This window comes from Hydra viridissima, unplaced genomic scaffold (genome assembly GCF_058129835.1).
Source record: "Hydra viridissima isolate aposymbiotic clone 2 unplaced genomic scaffold, HvirCarnegie_v1 scaffold_6, whole genome shotgun sequence".
Classification (NCBI taxonomy): domain Eukaryota; kingdom Metazoa; phylum Cnidaria; class Hydrozoa; order Anthoathecata; family Hydridae; genus Hydra; species Hydra viridissima.
In genome coordinates, this window is record NW_028324305.1 from 11,790,590 (window position 1) to 11,803,380 (window position 12,791).

At 28.5% G+C, this 12,791-nt stretch overlaps 2 protein-coding genes and 1 long non-coding RNA gene across 6 annotated transcripts; 2 read left to right on the forward strand and 1 right to left on the reverse strand.

Moving 5' to 3' along the window:
* The first annotated feature begins 239 nt into the window (after window positions 1–239).
* On the forward strand, window positions 240–3,375 carry LOC149887050 (uncharacterized). 4 transcript variants are annotated; one of them, XM_090091659.1, is made up of 2 exons: window positions 240–464; window positions 704–3,375. In XM_090091659.1, the coding sequence occupies exon 2, from the start codon at window positions 1,931–1,933 to the stop codon at window positions 2,459–2,461; it is 531 nt and encodes a 176-aa protein (XP_089947785.1). In that variant the 5' UTR covers window positions 240–464; window positions 704–1,930; the 3' UTR covers window positions 2,462–3,375. The 4 variants fall into 4 exon arrangements, with proteins under 4 accessions (XP_089947785.1, XP_089947786.1, XP_089947787.1 ...); XM_090091660.1 differs by having other exon boundaries at window positions 747–3,375; XM_090091661.1 differs by having other exon boundaries at window positions 251–464; window positions 1,223–3,375.
* A 5,314-nt stretch (window positions 3,376–8,689) lies between these two features.
* LOC145190450 (low density lipoprotein receptor adapter protein 1-like) lies at window positions 8,690–10,175 on the reverse strand. Its single transcript, XM_080067328.2, has one exon. It carries the CDS (start codon window positions 9,640–9,642, stop codon window positions 8,872–8,874), a length of 771 nt encoding a protein of 256 aa, XP_079923454.2. The 5' UTR covers window positions 9,643–10,175; the 3' UTR covers window positions 8,690–8,871.
* Window positions 10,176–10,827: 652 nt separating this feature from the next.
* LOC149887051 (uncharacterized) lies at window positions 10,828–12,467 on the forward strand. The gene is made up of 2 exons (XR_016453724.1): window positions 10,828–10,883; window positions 11,249–12,467. It is a non-coding gene; the product is annotated as an uncharacterized LOC149887051 (long non-coding RNA).
* Window positions 12,468–12,791: the final 324 nt, after the last annotated feature.

Here is a 12,791-nt window from a genome sequence, read left to right on the forward strand (position 1 = left end):
GGGGGAGAAAGTCGAGTAGCGCCGACCATGTTATAATTGAAGTAAGTATATAAAATAGTTATATATACATTTTTATTAGCTAAAGTAGAAAGGATTTAAATTTTTATCAGAAAAAGTAGAAAGGATCTTAATTTTTTAAATCGTTTATATTTTGTTTGTTTTAGCTTTTCTTTTAGCAGTTTTATTTTTGTTATTTTATTTTTTAGAAGGAAAATAAGGGTATGGATGTTATTTAAAGTTATACTAATGCTATTTCCATAAAATGGTTATTACTACTTTGAAATTATTACTACTTTGAAATTTCTGTGATGCTATAACTATTATTGTTCTTTTTTAGAAAATTTAGAAAATAAATTAAAATTTTGTGCCAACACTGACATGGCATGTCACATGTTATAGTATGTAAAGGTTAAATTTCGTTGTGAGGATTACAGTTCTTATGAAAAAAAAAAAAAAAAAAGAAGGTAAAGAGTATTGTTTGTAAATATATTTTGTATCTTTTTAAATTTTCTGGCATCATTTTTAAAATTTTTGTTTGCACACTTATAGCTGTTTTATCAATGTGTTTTTATAATAATATAAAGTGTTTGTGAATGTGTTGATATGTGTTATATAATTGTTTTAAAAATATGTTTAAATATGTATATGAGGTATATATATTTAACCTTATATACATATTTAAACACATTTATTGTGTTTATAGTTGGTACATATGTTTATATTATGTTGTTTCCGTGTTTTCAAAGTGCTGTGACTTGGTAAACGTGTAGAGCAAGATTTGTCAACTTTGCCAGCCAAGTGATGTACTTTTAACAGAGGGTTACACAATAGTTTTTAGTGTCAAACTGTTACTGCTTTAGGTCTTGCTGTTTTCAAGCTTTTATTTTTAAAGATTATTCTAAAAATACATAATAATGTATTTTAATAACATTTTGCGTAATGTTGTTACTTATGTTTTGTTATATATGAATATTATCTTACTTAAGTTATATTATATACATATTATATTAACTTATGTTGTGTGTTGTTGCTCTGATGTTTTTTTGTTATCTTTTGAGTTAATAGACATTTGGCTTAACTTCATGTTTGTGTCTGTTATTAAAAATGTTAAATAGGTAATTTTGTTAAAAATCACTGCTTTTAATCATTTACTAAAAGCCAATACAAATTATTTTGCTATATATACAATTTGTTTTATATCAATTTGATTTTTTGTCTTTAGCGCTGTTTACTACATGATTTTGCTATAAGTATTTTGGAATCATGATGTTCCAGCATAAATTGCTATAATCGCTATCAGTCTCCCTTCACATAATGAAGTTGCAGTTGTATTTGTTGGTGTACTACCTGTTTCCAGGGAAGATGTTGTTTACCCAAGAGGTCATCCTCTTAAAACTCTATCAAGTATGTCTGCCAACTTAGATCCTATGGTTTATCCTCTATTTTTTCCAAAGGGTGATGCTGGTTGGCATAATCAATTGGTTCACAACCCTGAACGTGCTACATTGGTTAGAAATCATGTTACATTTTCTCTGTATTACAATATAAACTTTCAGTTAGACAATTTTTTTCTTCACTCTTTTATGGCAAAAAACTGTTTCAGCAATATGCTATTGATGCGTATGTTAAAATCAAAGGCCAGCACCTTGCTTTCATCAGAAATAACCAAAACAAACTGAGAAGCAACCAGTATAATGTCTTACATGAGCATGTAAAGAATTAAATGCAATTGATAGGTTGTTAAAAGATATTTGCAACAACAACTTTCCATTCTGAGGAAAAATCATTCTTTTTGGTGGTGACTTTACGCAAATTCTGCCTGTTGTGAAAAGAGGACAACCAGCTGAGATAGAAGAATCGTGTATAAAATGTTCTTTGCATTGGCAATTGGTGCAGAAGTTTGCATGAACTGAAAATATGAGAGTAGAAGATGGGGAAGATTTTTTTTCAATGGCTACTAAAACTTGGGAATGGAACAATACCTGTCAAAGAGGAGGATCCTTATAAAAGATGCATTAAAATACCAAATCAGTGCATTATTAGAGAAAATAAATTGATTGTTGAAAAGATTTTCGGAGATGCTGATCAAAATGATTATTCTAAATGCATGATTTTAACACCAACTAATGTTGATTCATTATCAATCAATGAAGAAGTGCTTGAATGTCTGCCAGGTGAGGTCAAAATTTATTTAAGTGCTGATCAAATTGATACTGATGACCTTAATGAAAGAAATGACTTTCCTGTTGAGTGTTTGAATAGTTTAACTCCTTCAGGTATGCCACCTCATTGTTTAAAATTGAAAATTGGTTGTGTAATAATGCTACTTAGATATTTAGATCTCAAAGCTGGGTTATGCAATGGTACTCGAATGAAAGTTTGTGCTCTTCAAAATAATTATATTGATGCAGAGGATTTGACAGGTGTTTCTCTCATGGTCAACAATATGTTGCATGTTTAAGAATGAGAGCATTTAATAGTTTGTTTTTCAAAATTAATAAACATCTCATTCAAGGTGTGGTAGGTGAAAAGTGTTACACAAATAATGTTATATTTTCTAATATTCTTAATTCATAGTCTTAAGATTTTTATTTTGAAAATTTACTGTTTGTAAGTTGTGAGCACATTTTGTTTGTATAAATTTATTTATTATTTTAATATATATATATATATTTTTATAGTTTTTGATAAATATATTTGTCATTTAGTATTGTTATAAAATGTGTTTATATGTGTTATATAAAACCATATTTGTTTATAGTTGTATATATCTTTAAATTATATTGTTTCCATGTTTTCAAAGTGGTGTGACTTAGGATTATGTTGAGCATGATTGATAACCTTGCCAGCCAAGCGATGTATTTATAGCAGAGGTGTGACTTGGCAGCATTTATTGCCAGGCAGTATTACTGCTTTAGAGCTAGGTTGTGTTGTGTGGCCTTTTTAATTATTCTGGAAACACAATGTCTGTTAATGTTTAGCATAATGTGTATGCAACCTTGATCTTTAAATCTAGGGTGTTTTAATGTCCTAAGTTTGAAGTAATTGAATAACAAATATTGAATATAAAAACAAATATACTTTATGTATTTATATGTTTAGTAAAAAAATAAATATAGTTAACTTTAAATTGGTTTTCTAATTTTGACTTTCATATTTTAATTTGGTTTGTTATTTTCGCTGGATTTTAGGATCAAGAGTGTAAATATTCTATTGTTATGTGTTATTGTTGTGATGTTTTGTGTTCAAATTCATTTTTAACAATAAACACCTTCATGTTGGTGTCTATTGTTAAAAATGAATGTTAGGTAGTTTCATTATTGAAACTTACTGTTTTTATTTATTTACTTAAAGCCAAGACAACATTATGCTAAAAATGCAATTTATATCTTAATTTGATTTTATATATATATATATATATATATATATATATATATATATATATATATATATATATATATATATATATATATATATATATATATATATATATATATATATATATATTAGTATTGTTAATCCTTTTGTACTTCGAAATAGATTTTATAGTTAAATTTTCGATAAATGTTTATATTAACTGCCATGTCAAAATAGGTTACTATAAATAGGTAAATAGATTTTCAGTTTTTATGTGGTGTTTTTTTTTTTTTTTGGTTTTTTTTGGTTTTTTGTTTTTGGTTTTTTTTTGTTATGGTATTATAATTCCTTTTTTTTTTTTCTTCTTTAAGATTTACGATTGACGCATTTATACGATTTATAAAAAAACCTGATTACCTTTTATTGTAAATTTTTGTCAGTTAAAATGATATAAATATATGCAATTAGTTCAATTTTTAAAAATCTTCTCTATTTTATTCCTAATTATTTGTTTTAGGTAACTTTGGGGATCTTTTTAAACGGGGGGGGGGGGGTTATAATTGTAGTTTTGCGCATTCGTCAAATATCGAGTTGCTTAAATTTTATAAGGTGTTAAACTAATTATTTTAGTTTGCATTTGCAACACTTTTGAGGAAAGAAAAAATTCTTATATATATTAAAAATAAAAAATTGTTTTACATTTTATTATTCTGGTAGAAGGTCTTCATCAAAAACTTGATAACTCTTAATAAAGATAAATGTTTTTAAGGCAAAAACGAGGAAGGGAGGTCCTTTATTAGTGTCAAATTATTAAAGAGAATTAAATTTCGAGTAACAAAAGGAATTTTTAATAAATGGTAGCAAATAACCGTTTACTAAAAATTATTGAAACAAAGAGGCGATATATAAAATGGTCAGATTAGTGCCATAAATAGCAATAGTCGAATGGTCAGATATCTTGAATAAATTTATTTAGTTGTGTGCATTTAACGTTTTAAAGACAATTTCCTTTGTTAAAGAAACATGTATCAAGGGGATGCCAAAGAATTCATGTAAAATTTACGTTCGCTTTATATTAATCTTATTAATTAAAGTTCACGTTATAAAAATATAACACGAATTTAGCTTTACTTTTTCGTCAATTTATAGCATGAGGAAGTAATATTATTTTGTGTCAGTAACTAAAAACGTATTGTTTTGAACTTAGTAATGTCGAGGAAAATGGTTCTGCCTTACACTGATATGACCTATTTCAGTTGTAAATTACTCAAATAATGTTAAATAATTGGTAAATTATTTTACCTCCGCATATTTTTTCATTTGAAGGCGTTTTTCTAAAAGGGTAATAGTTATGGTTTTGCAACTTTAAATTGTGACCATAACCCGTATTACGGGTTGCTTTTTTGCTAGTAACAATTAATATCACATAAAACTTTTGAATGGTTATCACATTCTATAACTGCTCTATATTATTGTAGAGACTTTTCCCAACAAATATTAAAGCAAAAGGTTTGTTACTGTAGGTCTACCATTTTCATATAGTTTAAAAAGTTTTTTATAAAAGTTTAAACTATATTTTCACGGTTTCTTACATTTTTAGAATGCTTTAAACTCTCAAGTAGATTTTTTAACAATAACAATACATAAACAATCTAAAAGAAGTTTTCAAAAGTCTTAAAAGGATATTGAATTAAGAGGTAAATAAGTGCTCTCTAAAATTGTGTTATACACCGTTGTATTTTTTTGTAGACGAGAAATCGTTCCTTAAGTTAATCTTCAAGTTGTAATCGTCATAAAATGACGTCATTCTTGTAATCTGACAAAAGTTTGAAATAAATTCTTTTAAGGATTGGCAAGTAATTCAGCGCCAAAATATTAGAATAATGGGTTCTTCTATGGTTTGAAGCTTAATGTTTAATGTTTTAACGCCGCTGAATGCAGCGAGCACTACGATATTTTTCCTTCCAAAAACAGATTTAGATTTGTGCATTTGCGCATATTGATATCTCAAAAAAACTTAATTCTTCATAAGATAAAGCAATTTTATAAATGTAAAAATAAATCATTATAAGCTAAAAATAATTGACCTATTAAAAGGATATTTAGTTTTTCATCTCTTGAATGAAAACTTGAGAAATATTTCTATAACTACTAACCGATGTATAACTAAAAAGCTAACTAATAGAGTAGATATAGGTCCGTTCATGCTGTATCAAATAAAATTTTAGAAACAATATTTTCTTATTCAATATTTCAATATATTTTTCTTACACTTTCTAAAGAAAAAACTTCTAATGAAACTTATCTTGGAAATCTTTTATTAGAACAATTGAAAGTTTTATCACTAAAAAAGTACCAACTCATCGGAAATTGCAAAGGTAATCAATAAATGATCATTTATCGATACCAATAGATTCGGCGGAAACCTGGGACAGATGAAGAACATAGGTACCTCATAAATAATTAGGTAACTGCGTTCTTCATCTGTCCCAGGTTTCCACGGAATCTGAGAAAGATGAAGAGTGTGGGATCGCGAACTTTTAATTATTGTTTTAATTGTTGAAATATTGGTAGTGTAAAGTAAATCGCATTCTTTTGTGATGGTTGAGCTTGCCTCAGATACTGAATCAGATAATATATCACCGAGGAAGGAAGAAGTATTACAAGATATTCTCCACTAATTTAACGCATTCAGCGACCGGCTAAAGTTAAAATTGTCAAAAGTGCGATTCTGTAATATCTATAAAATAGAGTTTTTGCTGAGCTTTTTTCCTCAGTGAATCATTTCCTAGAATGGTTACAATATTTCTTCATTTTCGACGGCGGCATTTAATAATCTACTCTAAAGTAAAATGGCGGAAAAAACTCTGTTTATAATGGAAAAAAACCAGTTGCTGAGTAAAAATAATTTGGTTTCAAATAGATGGGATTAAACTTAAAAACGTTTAAAGTTTGCGTCATACATTTATGATGTAGGGAAGATTTGCATTTCATAATATCATTTTCTAGAGTTTTGACACGACAATGTTTATAACTCAGTGTAATGTCTAAAATGAACTTTTTAAAAGAACCTTATTACTTTTCGTTTTATTACTTTCCTCTTATTTTTAAAGTTAGTTGAGTTGAGTAAATTGCTGCATCAATTGTTGTCAAAAACTTTTTATTAACTGGTATTACAAGATTCACGATATTATCATGATAAATAAGACACGCTTAAAAATTATTATTTCTTATTTTTAACTATACCCAACTGGGAATACTTGGGACAGCAGGGGATCGCTTTAGACAAAAACGTTAAATTTATTTTAGCAAGATTGACAGCCCTATCATTGAAATTAGCTGGTTTATTGGTGTTGCTGTTTAATTAAGTATTTTCAATTAAACAATTGCAAGAGTTGTAACATTTCTTGATTAATTTTCCTTCATTTTTGTCAATTCACAAAATCAAGTTTAAAATCGTACAAAAGGCTTGAATGATACAACTATGGAACCAGCGGTCTTATTCACAGTGTTCTGTTTAAGTTTGTTCATAACCCGAGGTCTATATAATTTCTACTCAGAACATTTTTCCTAATGTGCCTACAAAGATAAGGGTGAGTGTTCAAAAAAATAGAAAAAATATAAATGCAGATTTCACGAGCAGTTTTGGTAAAAATTTGTTCTCATGTTATCTCATGTGATTATCGGAAAAGAAATTATGATGCATATACATTTCAATTGTGTACCTGATTACCCCAAAATTTAAAAGAAGTTTCATTTTTTACGACATTCACAAATTAATTTAAGTGATCCTAAAAGAACTTTGATGAAGAGTTAAAAAAAAAAAAAAATACAACTAAATCCCTTTTCTGTTCCAACTTTAAGTGCTTAAGAAGCTTGCTGTCATTGTAAGTGAGATAGAAGCTTGCTGTCTAAAATTTTAACAATGCGAAATTGTTATTCAACACATTTGTTAAAAAAGTAACAAAATACGGTTGTGATGGCGGTTTTGTTGTTGTTTGTTGCAAAAAATTAACTAAAATCGTATTTGTTAAAAATACACAAAGATGTTGAGATGTTTTATTGTGGATTGATTAGAACAGGGATTTTTTATTATGGATTGATTAGAGCAGGCATTTTTTTCATATGTTGAATTAAAAATCTTTTGTGAAAGATAACCATTGGTTTGATGGTGCGAATTTAAAAAAGTTCTTGACAATTTTTGTAGTTTTTCTTCTTAACTTCAGTAGTGAAATATTTGAAATATTTCAGAAAGATTGTGACAGCATGTTTGAATAGAGTTTGCACCTCAATCTTTTTAACGCAAAAAAATGTTTTTAATCATACTCGTAAGTTTTTTAAAGAGTACAAGAAGATTTCGTGTTTTTCTTTAGAAGAAACGCTGATTGCTCTTTTCACAAAATTTTGCAGTTTATTTAATATTGTTTTGTAATAAATAGATAGGAGAGCAAGCAGGAAAATTCTACTTCCATATAGAACAGACATCAACTATATTGATTATCATTTGTTCAGAGCCGTGGACAATTTCATGAAGAATAAGGAATTTTGTAATGAACACAAACTGAAACAGGAAACTGATGGATTTATCACCTCATTAAAGTTTTTTGACAGTTTTGAAAGAGAGGCATTGAATCTTTGAAGGATAAATAGCAATGAGCCATTTATTGTGAAGGCGATTACTTTGACTAATAAGACCTTTTGTAATCAGAAATATTGTGAACTCTTGCGAAAATTGATCTTCTTCTCCTGAATATTTTTTGACAGACCTGTTACTTAAACTACTCACTAGACTTCAATAGTAAATATCTATTTATGAACGTTGTTTTTTGGACCATAGTTTGGAGTTTTTACGCTCTCTCTCTCTCTCTTTCAAGCAATCAAAGTAAAAAGATTTCAAGATTTTTTTTTAGTTAAAAATAAAAGCTCGTTAAACTCTCTCGATTGTTGGGTTAAAAGTTTAAGTAACAATACGGTTGCGAGAGGACTCGTCGTTGAGAGAACTCGCAACCGTGTTGTTAATTTTTGATGAGTATTGCAATATTCTTTGTTTGAAAACTACTTTATCATGGTTATCGTACTTTAACAACTTTCAATTTGGATTTCAATTGATTTTGTCAAATGCTAAATCAACATTTTTGGTGTGATACATTTTATATGAGGCATTTTAAACTTGATTTGAGTATTTTATACATGGTTTGAGGTATTTTATACTCGATTTGAGTTATCTTTTACTTGATTAGAGATATTTTTTGCTCATTATCTTTTTACCTTGGCTGAAGGTTTTGCTTTAAAGCATGGAGATAAAAGTTTTATTATTCAAATTGTTATTGGTTTTAAATCTTTTATTTTATTGTATTTTAAATTTTGAATATATTTATTAATTAAATTACAAAAACATAAATCCTCCGAATAAATAATCCCTAAAATTTCCCCTTCAAAAGCGAGAAAGTTTTTTTGAGAGCATTTTTAATCGACGACGACGAAAGAAACTCGCAAACGTGTGAAACAAAAATACTAGGCGACTGGCAACTGTGACATGTGCTGTTCACCTGGAGACCATTCAGCAACAGAACCGCATGCACCTTTATCACAAGAGGTTTCCTTAGTTCCTTCTTTTAATTGTGTTTTTGGGTAATAGTTATTTGTGTTTTGCTGGTTGATATTTTGTGTTGATCGCGTTTTAAATTTTGTCAAACCCTCCGAATGCATTTGTTTATCTTTCTTATCTTTTTCGTGTTCGTCTTTCGACACAATTTTGAAAACTTGACCTAAATATTTTGCTATTAATCTTGCATCTTCCTTCGTCTTGCAAACTAAAACGTGAAGGTGTATATTTTCAGCACGCGAACCGTATTGATAATTAAACGAGAATACTCTTTGATGTTGTTTATCTACGCCACAGTAAATTATGCGACGTGGCTTGTAAATATATTCGTTTTCGTTATTTTGTTTCAAAGTTATTCCTGCACGTGAAAGAGTGACTTGAGTTTTGTCAAACGTTTTAAGTGTGGGCTTCGCAGCTAAATACATGTTGTTCACTTTGACGCAAATTTCGGGAAGCCCGGGAGCTTTCAGTTCAGCAAACCCTAAGTATTGGAGCGTTAAGTTCATTGGCTCAATTTCCTCCACAGAATTAAAAACTAAATCATGTGTGGTACTAAACGAAAGCTTTTGCATGGGAGAAGTTGACCCCGGCGTCTGAGGTTTAGATTCTTGAAACGAAAATTTCTTGCGCACTGCAGACTTTAAATCCAAACCTAAATCTAGCAAACTTTTCACTGCCATTTTTAAAACGTTTTTATAGATTCTTTTTGTTATCTAATAATTTAAGCAAAAATTTTAGACAACTCAACAGATAATCAAACAAGATTTATTTTAATGCAGCACTCAACCGATGAGTTTTTGTAAAGAAAAATGATAACCGGTAAAAAGTAAACTTAACCGAAGATTTTTTGCAAAGAAAAAACCGTAGCTTGATATTTTTTTTTAATTTAAAAACTGTGAAAAAATTTTGCAATTCATGATGTGAAAAATAAATCAAACGAAACGAAATAAACATCAGTAACATCAACATAAACAATCGAACAAAAATAGTATGAACAGCATTAGAGAAAAATTTTTAAAATGTCTGAGAATAAAGTCCTAAAGTTAAATAAACAAGAATCAAAAATATTTGCTGAAATTTTAATTAAGAAAAATACAATTAACAATTAACACATCTAAACCAGCCTAGACGACAAAAAATAACATCGACGTTCATCGCTTTTAAAGCTCTCAGCTTATTCTATTAAAAAACTGTTGTTTTTCAAACGAGAACTTAAAACGACTACGGACGTTAAAATACTTATGAACAAGCTTTGATAATTATATTTCAAAGTACTTTTATCGATTCATTTCTTACAATAGAGTGTTTAGCTTTTATGACGACACATTGTTGTCAACAAAATCAAGCTTAGATCGTGCACAGAGATATTGAACCACCGTCGTGCTCTTTTTATTTTTTCGTTAATCCGAACAATTAAATTTAAACGAATCAGTTCAGGAATTTCTGATTTATGATTGGATATTTGTCTGAGAGCAAAGGAAAATTTATTATTTTTGAATTTTTGCGAAATCTTTAAAAAAAAAGAAAAATTCTTAAAGATGATTTCCTCAGGAATTTGATTTGGTTATAATCTCTTAAACTGTCAAAAGCGAGTTTCCTGAACCCAAAAGTAAGAAATAAGAGAGACTCTGCTTCAGCTTAGTAGTAAAAACTTTTAAAAACATGTTTAAACTGATTTAACTTAACTTGATTAAGAAAAGTGTTAGCATTTCTCTACTTAAATATTTTTCTATTTAGTTTTGCAACTAAAAACGCACATGGCTAAGAAAAAATGTAAACCATTTTGAAATATGAAAAATATTCGAATTATCCATAATCCCTTAGATAAACGTTTTTCATGAAGCATTAAAGGTTTGAGTAAAACATTTCTTTTTGTGGTTTTTATAAAATCGGCATTGTGCACAACAATGTGTAAGAAAAGGTTGGAATTTTTTTTTTTCATTGAAAATCTATTGTATCTAACCGAGCGTAGCCATCCGAGAATTTAGCTCGTAAATATAGAATCATTTACACTAAAATTTTCTACGTAAATGCATATATACGAAGAGTTCTAAAACATAGATGTGCAGCCAGCTCAGATACTTAAAACTTGCCTTGGAGCTTGAACCTAATCTAACCATTCTCGAATTTTATTAAATTTTTTGTTTCAAAAGTTTTTGTAATTTAAATAAAGTACATATCGTCGGTCATCGGTTAAATACTTTTGATAATAATAACCAAAACTTATATTTTGTTTGTGACGTTTTTACGGCGTCTTATTTTCTAAGTAAATGCACGCGAATTTAGTTAAATTGAGTTATACACACTCAGCTTCTACAGAAGATTACTTGTTTACTAAACAGCGTTTAGTTTTATGGGGGTTCTCAAATTACTAGAAGAACTTGATTGGTTCGCGGGCGAAAAACACCAAAAATGACAACTGGGACAAAAATTTTTCACTTCGTACTTATCAAAATCTGTTCATAAAAAATAATAGAGAAATACAGATAATGAAAAAACATCAACAAAAAGAATTATGGTTAAGTAATAGTGAAGATGCAATGTATTGCTTATTTGTGGAGTCCCAGATCGAGAGTCCTAACGATATAGATGAGAAACGTAATTTTCAAAAAGAGGCACAGAAGTTATGTAATAGTTTAATGAAACTTGAAAAAAAAACTGTGGGCGCAAGACATTTTAATATTAATAAAAAAGACATTTTAATATTAATAAAAAAAAAAAAAACGAACACGGAGAGACTGCCAAAAAATTAATGCAGAAAAAGAATACAGTGGTTAAAGATAAAAATCAATTACTTTTTTGATGAATGTAGAGTTTATTTGGATACATCTACTGAATTTATTTGGATATATCTATTGAGTTTATTTGGTAACATCCGCAGGGAAAGTTTTACAGAAAGTTAGAGCAGAAAAACTAACAAAATACGTTAAATATCGGGTTGGATAAGTTTGTTATGAAATTAAACAAAAGTATCCATGTCTACAGGGAAATAAGCGAAAAATGTTTTAATGGTTTGTTAGAAATTTTTGACCTTGAAAACTTTCGTAACGTTGATGGTTGTTCTTCGAACGAACACTAAATAATTGCATTCAGCTAAAATTCTAATTACAGACTAAGCCAGGTTCATAGAATCTGAATTACTATACAATCTCAACATTTTTTTTGGCTTTATCAATCACACCAGCTGTGAGGCGGAGCGATCTTTCTCAACCATGTCCAAAATAGAAAACAAACTTAGGACGACGAATGAAAAATTAAATCATTGACTCTTTTTGTAAACTGTGATTGAACCAAAGAATAAAAATCTGATGATCAAGTAAAAGAAGCTTAAAAGTTTAGAAGAGTTTCAGAAAAGTTTTAGACAAGTTTAACGTATTGAAAAAAAAATCTATTTTTACTTTGCTGTAAAAAATTAAAAATTTTTCTTTTTATTTTTGAGCTGATGATTTTTTTTTATTTGTTGCTGAAGGTGATTTTATTTACATAAAAAAAGATTGTTTTATAATTGTCTTGTCATGAAAATTTCATCCTGAACTACATTCCCGTTGTATTCTGAAAAATCACTTAACTTGGTTACTTTCGATTTTATATACATGAGCATCGGAAATGGAGAGCAAAGGGACATTCGTCAAACAAACGATTTTAAGTGATTTTAATGCCCTTCTTAATCTTTGTCATTTCGTTAAAATATTATATAATAGTATTATGTATGAATTTAGAAACCACGTGGTCATTAACTTTTAACTATGACTTTTTCTTTAACTTTTTTCTTCATTACTGGTTCATCTGTTCAGATCTTCTATCTTAATGTAGTTTTCTGATTTATGTA